The sequence below is a fragment of the Hipposideros armiger genome, unplaced genomic scaffold (assembly GCF_001890085.2).
Source record: "Hipposideros armiger isolate ML-2016 unplaced genomic scaffold, ASM189008v1 scaffold_281, whole genome shotgun sequence".
NCBI classification, from domain to species: Eukaryota; Metazoa; Chordata; class Mammalia; order Chiroptera; family Hipposideridae; genus Hipposideros; species Hipposideros armiger.
In genome coordinates this window covers 1,279,323-1,289,217 of record NW_017731631.1, presented here as the reverse complement: position 1 = coordinate 1,289,217, position 9,895 = coordinate 1,279,323, and the positions used below count along the sequence as shown (strand labels likewise).

General features: G+C 40.3%; 1 protein-coding gene across 7 annotated transcripts in view; it reads left to right on the top strand.

The window, feature by feature from the left end:
* Positions 1–9,895, top strand: part of GRIA3 (glutamate ionotropic receptor AMPA type subunit 3) — a 483,327-nt gene that overhangs the window by 369,073 nt on the left and 104,359 nt on the right. For all 7 annotated transcript variants that reach the window (XM_019657922.1, XM_019657921.1, XM_019657923.1 and 4 more), the window contains one exon: positions 6,271–6,647. In XM_019657922.1, coding sequence (XP_019513467.1) covers positions 6,271–6,647 — 377 coding nt within the window. The remainder of the gene's footprint in view (positions 1–6,270; positions 6,648–9,895) is intronic.

The window sequence follows — 9,895 nt, the reverse complement described above, 5'->3', positions numbered from 1 at the left end:
TCCATCTGGTCTAAAGTGTCATTTAAGGCCACTGTTTCCATGTTGATTTTCTGTCTGGAGTATCTGTCCATTGGTGACAGAGGGGTATTGAAGTCCCCTAGTATAATAGTGTTACTGTTGATCTCTGTCTTTATGTCTGTTAACATCTGTTTTATATATTTAGGGGCTCCTATGTTAGGTGCATAGATGTTTACTAGAGTTATATCCTCTTGTTGAATCGATCCCTTTATTATTATGAAGTGCCCTTCTTTGTCCTTTGTAATATTCTTCATTTTAAAGTCCATTTTATCTGATATAAGTATCGCTACTCCAGCTTTTTTGTCATTTCCATTGTGTGAAATATCTTATTCTATCCCTTTACTTTCAGTCTGTGTGTGTCTTTTGATCTGGCAGGAGTCTCTTCTAAACAGCATATGTGTGGGTCCTGTTTTGTATCCACTCAGCAACTCTATGTCTTTTGATTAGAGCATTTAGCCCATTCACATTTAAAGTGACTATTGATAGGTGCATACTTACTGCTATTTTGTTATTTGTGTTTCTGGTCTTCTTTGGTTAGCTTGTTTAGAAAAGCCCTTTTAACATTTCCTGCAATGCTAGTTTGGTGGTAATGAATTCCTTTAGCTTATTCTTTTCTGAGAAGCTCTTTATATCTCTTTCAATTTTAAGTGATAGCCATGCTGGGTGGAGCAATCTCGGTTGTAGGCCTTTATTTTGCATCACTTTAAATATTTTCTGCCACTCCCTCCTGGTCTGCAGAGTTTCTGTAAAAAAGTCAGCTATTAGTCTTATAGGAGTTCCTTTGCATGTAACCTGCTGTCTTTCTCTTGCTGCTTTTTGGATTCTGTCTTTGCCTTTAACCTTTGCCGTTTTAACTATGATGTGTCTTGGTGTGGGCGTGTTTGGGTTCATCTTGTTTGGAACTCTCTGCACTTACTGGGCTTGTATGTTGATTTCCTTCACCAGGGTAGGGAAGTTTTCAGTCATTATTTTTTCAAATACATTCTCGATCCCTTGCTTCTTCTCTTCTCCTTTTGGTATCCCTATGATGTGAATGTTGTTGCTCTTGATGTTGTCCCACAGGTCTCTTAAATTGCTTTCATTATTTTTTACTTTTTTTATTTTTGTATTTCCAGCTGGGTGATTTCTGCTATTTTGTCTTCTAAATCGCTGATCTGATCCTCTGCTTCATCTAATCTACTAGTGATTCCTTCGAGTGTGTTCATTTGACTTATTGTATTCTTTAGTTCAAAATGTTTGGGGTTTTTTTATGATTTATCTATCCTTCTTTATGTCCTCACTAAGTTGCTTAAATATTCTTATCATCAGGGCTCTGAACTCTGTCTCTGAAAGGTTGGATACCTTTGTTCCATTTAGTTCCATTTCTAGAAGTTTCCTCTGATCTTTTACTTTGCACATGCTTCTTTGTTTCTTCATTCTGTCTGTCGCTCTGTGATTGCTCTGATTTATTAGATAGATCACCTATGCCTCTCAGTCATTGCTGGGTGCTCTTGTAGTATGTGTTCTTTAGATCCATATTGCACAGTCTCCGTATTCCCCTGTCCTGTGTGTTCCAGAGGTGTCACTGTTGTAGTTGCTCTTTAATTGCTTTTGGCTTGTCAGAGGGTGGGATTGACCCTCAGACTGATTAGCTGGGAGAATTAGCTTTATTCACAGTGTATGAGATGCTGTGTGAAGGTTGATCCCCTCAGAGGAGGTTTGGCACTGTGGGTCTTTGTGCCTGTGGAAAATGTTTTTGAGAGTGTCACTTGTAGGTTCAACCAGGTAGTACTCCTGTTTTATCTAACGCTGGCCTCTGGGTGTATTGGTTCTGGTGTCTCTTGGGCAGAGTTCCCACTCAGAGCCATTTCAGACCTGGCTGTTACTGGCCTGTAGCTACCTGGTAGATTCATCAAGGCTGTATGCAGTTTGCTGCTGCCTTTTCTAAACCTGGGGTCATGTGGGAATGTTCTCTGTGTGAACTAAAGCTGGCTGCCCCCTATATTGGTCCTGAGGCAGTTTAGGAAAAGGTCCAGGGTCCCCTAGACCTGTTGCCATCAGTCAGATGTCGGTGAGGCCCACCTATTGAAAGAGGCTCTTTGAGGGTGTGTGTCTAGCATTTGACCCGGTGTTGAGGGTGCCTCTGCGATGTGGCACTAGCTTGGCAGGATGGAGTTCATGTGAGTTATGTGATGTGATCAGTAGTTTTTAAGATGTTAATGCAGAATCAGGCCTTACACCAATACCTGACCTGTGACCCCCTTGTATAGCGTCCCAAGGATGCTACAGCCAGCCTCCACCTTGTGTTCAGAGATTTAGGAGAGTTGCTCCCAAGTGGCTGTGGTGCAGGTTTGTGGTCCCTGAATATCACGAAGATGATCCCAGAGCTTAGCAGACCACCTTCTGTTGTAAAAAAAACTTTTCCAAAGTTTGTAGGGGTGGGGCCGGTCACCCCGGCACCCCGATTGCCTCTGGTAATGCAGCTGTAGGTGGACGAGGTGGTGTTACAGGTGTGTAAAGGCTGTGGTCAGTGGTTTCTACAAATTCAGTGTAGTCTCAGCTCCTGGACCAGTGCTAAGTCCATGTCCAGTTCACAAAACAAAAACAAAGCAAGGCAACCCAACACACCAAAAAACAAATACACTCCCACAGAAACTCAATAAGCAATGATCAGATAGGAGAAATGAAAGTATATAAAAGAGACACAAACACAAAAACAGGAAAACAAGACAAAAACAGTGACCAAAGCAATATCCAGATAAACAAGTCTGAGAAACAATGACAAAAACAAAACAGACAAAAGAAAAAGGAACAAAAATATGAAGGAGAAAAAAAGGATAAATAATAATAATAAAGAAAAAAAGGGGATGAAAAAAGAAGGAAAAAAAGGAAAAAAGAGATTTAAAAAAAGAGGGGGTGGCCGAGTGTTGTGTTGGCTAAGAGTTGGCTTGGTACACTGGCTCTGAGCAGCAGGTCCCCAGTTTGGATCCCACATGAGGGCCAGTGATGCTGCACCCTGTACAGCTAGGATGGTGAACAACAGCTTGACCTGGAGCTGGGCTGCTCTGAGTCACCAGCGACAGCGTAGGCTGCAGTGGAGCTGGCTGGCAGCAGGTGTGAGCTTTCATGAGCTGCGGCGAGCCACCTTGAGCGGCCATCCAATGGCCAGTGAACGACTGCCTAACCCCAGAAAAGTGCAATGATAGTACCAACACGGGCCAGTGAAGAACAAAAGGACAGCAACTTGCCTGTTTCCCTGCCCCAATTCCCCAATAAAAATCTTTAAAAAAAAAAAAAGGTTCTCTGCCCACTTTAATCTGTAGACAATTTACACAGCAATAGAGTGTCTGGGTGACTCAGCACCAGCTATGTTGGTGTGAAGGGCTCAACACTTCATGTGCTGGCCTCTCTCTCAGGCTTGCAGTGAGCTTCCTGCAATTAGCTGCTGTGTGCTCTGGAACCGTGCTCACCATAAAAAATTCTCACAGGTTGCTGAGGGCTGTCTGGTACTGCAAAAACCCCTCTGTAGCCTGCAGAGATGGAGGCCAGGCACCAGGTCTCAGATTGCCCCCAGCAACACAGCTCTGAGTAGGTGGGGCAGGCTCCCAAGGCACCATAGGGTGTGGTCAATGGCTCCCACTAAGTTACAGCAGCACGCACTCCTGCACCGGCAACCAGCCTGCACAAATGCACCAAGAATGCCCTAGCGGGATCATGCAGGTGCACAGCTCATAGCCCAACACTCCCAGGAAAACTCTCAGTCTCAGCCTGTCCCAATCACCCACTCGCAGATCAGGCCGAACAACCCAACAGCCAATCACCAGCCTGACAAGTCTGCAGGCGCTGTGTGGAGAGCAGGGACCCAAGGTGGTTCACACACTCCTGCTTATCAATGAGCAGCCTGTTGGAACCAGAACGCGCCTGCCAGGCATTTCCCTGGCTACACAGCACAAGCAGTGCAAAGGGTGGGGATAAAAGGTCACATGCGTGCACACGCACACATGCACTCCTGCACCAATTCAACCAGACCATGCGTTCCCGACCTGACCCTCTGTGGGAGGACCCAACCCTGAAAAAATGGCACCTTCCTGTGCAAGCTCCACACCCAGGGAACAATGGTCCCAAAACCTCCAGCTCCCACACCAAAGGTGCGCAGTTCAGTCCTTCACCGCAGGCTTCTGGGCCCCGCTCACACAGCTACTCCATCCACCAGGAACCGGGTGAGTTCTCACCATTGTGTGAGTCCATCTGCTGGCTTTACTGGTTCTCCAGCCACCCTCAGCCTCACCGAGTTGAGCAAAGAGAGTCCTCACAAATTTCTACTGCCGGCTATTGTAGAACTCCTCTTCCTGGCAAAGTAACTCTGGGCTGGTGAGCTTGGTGTGGGGCCGGAGGGTCTCTCCCCCAACCAGAGAAGCCTCTGTACTGCTGAGGTGTCCCTCACAGGGTTCACCCTCTCTCATCTCTGCCTCACCTACCAGACTCGACGTGGCCTCCTCTTTATGTCCTTCATTTAGAGGTTCTGTTCATCTAGTGTTTGGGGGATTTCTGAGGTTGAATGTTGTGTCAATTATTTGTGATTTTGGTGTGATCCTGGGAGGCAGTTGGCACAGCATCTACTCTGCCATCTTACCAGAAGTCCCAAGGAGTGTTTCTTAACAAGTTTGAGTCACCATATGTAATTCAAGGTAGTAAAACATCATTTCTTTGAAAACATATTCTATCTCAGACTTTATCATTCTCCCCCCCATATCTCCCCACTGATAGGGATATTGAGGCATAACTCTACTTAACAGAAAGAAAAAAAATGATGTTCGAAATTGGTGTTTTCACTTCATATCTGATATACCATCCAAAAGCCTTTCCTTGGTTAGGAGCATTTTTGTAGGTATGTATTTTAAGGTCTGGCTTCAGACTAAAACCTACTACCGTCATAAAATAACAATTGTGGAAGACAAAATAAATAAGTGCAGAAATTCCTAGCACTTATTTTCCTGGAGTGAATATAAAAATATTGCCTGCCTTTGCTGGAGTTAATTATGCAGTGCACTATTGACACATTTAACTTATTGATCCAATACATGTGAGTGCTACACTGATATTTATCCCTAGAAATGATGGCTTACTATATAATATGTATTATATTAACTGCTTTTCCCTTGTTATTGCCCTGCAGAATTCTTACATATTTGCATATATCATATTCAATAATCAACAACTTACTTTTTAGGTAACTATGGTTTCTTTAGTTTAGGATTTGTTGCAGTGATAGATACAAAAAAAGAAGATTGAGTCCCTGCCTTCAAAGAACCTATGTTTTAATAGGCATACTCTCAAAAAATATTTCAAGGATAAGAGCAAACATTCAAGTGCTAAACTGAGTACTATAGTTCTCTGTGGTACCTCATGATGGGGAGGGAGGCATATACAAGAAGTGTGGAATGTGATGCTTGCCCCACAAGAATTTCTAGTCAAGTGAGGGAGATAAGACATGAGTATGAAAATTAGAATAAGACAATAGGAGTTAAACAGTGATGTGTTACAAGGCAGTACAAGTTGAGATGCAAGGTAGCAAAAAATTTAGGGGGCCAGTCGAGTGGTGCATTGGTTAGGAGTTGGCTTGTGACACCAGCTCTGAGCAGCAGGGCCCCAGTTTGGATCCCACATGAGGGCCAGTAATGCTGTGCCCTCTACAGCTAAGATGGTGAACAACAGCTCGACCTGGAGCTGGGCTGCCGTGAGTCGCCGGCTACAGTGTAGGCTGCAGTGGGGCCAGCCGGCAGCGGGCATGAGCTTTTGTGAGCTGCAGTGAACCACGTTGAGTGGCCATCCAATGGCCAAAAAGCGACTGTCTCATCCTGGAAGAGCGCAATGATAATACCAACATGGGCCTGTGAAGTGACATCCTCCACTTCTAGACTAAAGAACAAAAGGACAGCAACTTGTCTGTTCCCTTCCCCGATTCCCCAACACTGTTCCCCTCCCTCAATTCCCAAAAAAAATATTTTTAAATAAAAGTTAGGGAAGAAAATTGAGTCATTTGCCCTAAGCCATTATGTCTCAGAGGACAATAGGCCAGCCAGTGTCCTTCCTTAACATATCATCAGGTTAAATCATTGTAAAAACCATTGAACGCTACTAGTTTTCTAATCAAAGCACTGACAAATCAATTGGTTGTAATGATATAAGACTTTATATTTCCACCAAAGAGGTGTATTAAGTGGCAAATGACTGATGGGAATACTGTCTCTAAACGTTAATTTTTTTTTCCAGAGGGCTGATATAGCTGTTGCTCCACTCACTATAACGCTGGTCCGTGAAGAAGTCATAGATTTCTCAAAGCCGTTTATGAGCCTGGGCATCTCCATCATGATAAAGAAGCCTCAAAAATCAAAACCAGGAGTATTCTCATTCCTGGATCCCTTGGCTTATGAAATCTGGATGTGCATCGTCTTCGCTTACATTGGAGTCAGTGTAGTTCTTTTCCTGGTCAGCAGATTCAGCCCTTACGAATGGCACTTGGAAGACAACAATGAAGAACCTCGTGACCCACAAAGCCCTCCTGATCCTCCAAATGAATTTGGAATATTTAACAGTCTTTGGTTTTCCTTGGGTGCCTTTATGCAGCAAGGATGTGATATTTCTCCAAGGTTTGTTTCCATGTCATACCCAATGCCACCTTGCATTTTATGGCCATGATCCATTCATGTACATCTGGTATTTACCCATCTCAAGTCCAGATTACTTTCATTTAACATTCCATTTAATGACAGATTATCATCAATCCAATTTTCCCTTGTGTCCATGAAGTGATTGTGTCATTGGTGTTGCTTTAGTGTCTTCCGTGCATTTCTATGATATTGTATATTTATACACATTACAGCAAACATTTCAACTCTGTATAAAGGCAACATTACCATCTAATATTAATACTATTCAGATAAAGCTAATACTAAATCTTTATCAGATCAAACATGTACAGTTTCCTCATAAATTGAGGAACATTTTCTCATTTGTCCAGAGATTGGATCCAAAAAAATTGGAAAGTAGAGGTAACTCTTCTTTAAAACCCTCTGACCTTCCCCTTTCAGTTTCCATCCTTTTTAATTTTGTTCTCAGACTGCCTAGAAATATCCATTGTAGTATCTTGTCAAAGTTTTATAACTAAAACTATAAAACTTCTAAAAGAAAATATAGGAGGAAATTTGTGTGACCTTAGATTGGACATAGAGTTTTCAAAACACAGAAAGCAAAATTCATTTAAAAAATTGATAAACTGGACTTCATCAAAATTCAAAACTTTTGCATTTCAAAAGATATCATTAAGAAAATGAAAACACAAGTCACAGACTGGGAGAAAATATTCACAAATCATGCATCTGATAAAGGGCTTAAATCCAGAATATATAAACATCTCTTGCAACTCAATAAAAAGGAGACAAAAAAACCCATTTTAAAAATGAACAAGAGATTTGAATAGACACTTCCCCAAAGAAGATGTACAAATGGCTAGCAATCACATGGAAAGATGATCAACATCATTAGTCATTAAGGAAATGCAAATTAAAATCACAATGAGATAACCTCTATACATCCTCTAGAATGGCTATAATGAAAAACACAGACAATTCCAAGTGGTGGTGAGGATGTGGAATAAATGTAGCTCTTATCCATTAATAGTGCGAATGCAAAATGCTACAGCCAAATTGGAAAGTGGTTCAGCCGTTTCTTGTAGTTAGACGTACACTTAAGATATGACACAGCAATTCCATGCTTATTTATTTACCTAAGAGAAAAGAAAACATATTCACATAAAGATTTATACACAAGTGTTTATAAAAGCTTTATTTATAGGAGCCAAAAAGTGGAAATAACACAAATGTCCATCAAAAAGTGAATGGATAATCAAAATGTGATATATATATATATGTATATATACATATATACATATACACATAATGGAATACTATACAGCAATTAAGAACAGACCACTGACACATGCTACAACATGGATCAACTTTGAAAACATTGCATACTAAGTGAAAGAAGCCAGACACAAAAGGCCACATTATATGAATCCACAGCTATATTCGATATCAGAGGGTTAGAAGATCTGGCAGGGGGGGGGTTTATAACTTTGTGAAGGGTGTACATGTCTGTTACATTGCTTTGTACAGCGGAAACTAATATAAAAAAGAAGGTCACCGACCATGTTTTTAATGTATATTCTTCATTTTGAGATTATCCACTTGGATCACAGAACATTTAAAATGAAGATTTGCAGTATAACTCACTGGTAACCATCTTCAGCAGCACCAGCAGCTTTTAGCATAACATGGGGCAAGCCTCATTTATCTAAATCAAATATTTTTTTGTCACCGTCTATCTGGTTGGTTAGATTCTCCAAATTATTTCACTCCTGTTCCACTTGTACTTAAATGTGTGTCATTTTGTGATATCATCTGTGAGTTCATTTGTTTTGCTAGTTTCTTTTCCCGTTTTTTAAATGTTCACTTCAAAAGACTAGAGTTTCTGAATGATCCCATAATTGAAAGATTTTTAACATGGCTGGTAATCTGTATTGAGACAATGCTAAAGACTCATTAAGGCTGGAGATTTTATTGGCTCCTGTGAGTGAATTTTCAAAACTAAATTTTTGATATCCCCTCTGCAGTGCTGCATACTACCCTGCCTACTTAAACAGGACTCAAAAATTCATTTGTTTTTAAAAGTATTTATGCATATTGCTTTGCTTTATTAGGTAATAACTTAAAGATGATGATCTGAAAATGACAAGCTGTACAGATTTTTTTTGTAGCACAATTTAAGCTGTACCTCTTGTGTGGCAATGAAATATTCCAAATGATTTTTTCTTAGATACAGGTTATGTTATACTGCCCTAGATGCTGTCATACAGAGCAATGACTTTCAAATTTTTTACCATGGCCCTCAGTAAGAAACTATGCATCATGACTCAGTAGACATATATGTATATAACAAAAGTTTTACCAGACATTACCCTTACAATGTGCTATGTACTTTGATAGTTTCTATTCTGTTTCTTCTTTTCTTCTTTTTTAAAAATACTGGTTGCAACTCAATACGGCACACAGCCTATGGACTAATACTGATCTAGAGTAACAAGTACTATCTTTATTGTACTTTCAAGTAATATATTATTACCTTTATGAACTCTACACTTTCTACCATATGGGTGATCCCTTCTTCAATACTGTCTTTTGGGTCCTTCAAAAGCAATTAAATCTTTTAGCTTCTTGATAAAATGTTATTCATTGATATACATATACCAATAAGAAGGAAATATTTATCCTTGTCTTCAGAGCTCTGTTGGTTTTATATTTGTGCTCAATTGTATAATAGAAAACCTCATCGAAATGTGCTTCTCTATTAACATATTTAGAAATTCCTGATAATAACATATTCGCAATCTAAGATTCATGGTCCCTTTGACAGCAAACAGCAACATTATACTTTACTTCTTTTCTAATGGCCACACTTGAAATGTGAGCATTCATTGTACACTCACTTTTCTAAATTTTAAAGCAATTCAAGGGATTACAAGAAACCATTTTAAAATAGAATTATAAAATATGATAACAGGAGGAAATGTCAGGGATAAATAAACACAACTGATCTCATTTACTGAGGGCAGAGGGACAACAACCTTCACTGAGATCCCACCATGTATGAGCACTTTACGTGCATTATCATGTGTATTTTAATCCTCAAAACACATCTGAAGTATGGGCACTACACTTATTTCTTAAATTAAATGAAAGTCTATTGGAGTGACAATGGTTAGTAAAATTACATAGATTTCAAGTGTACAATTCTGTAATATATCATCTATATATCATATTGTGTGTTCACCACCCAG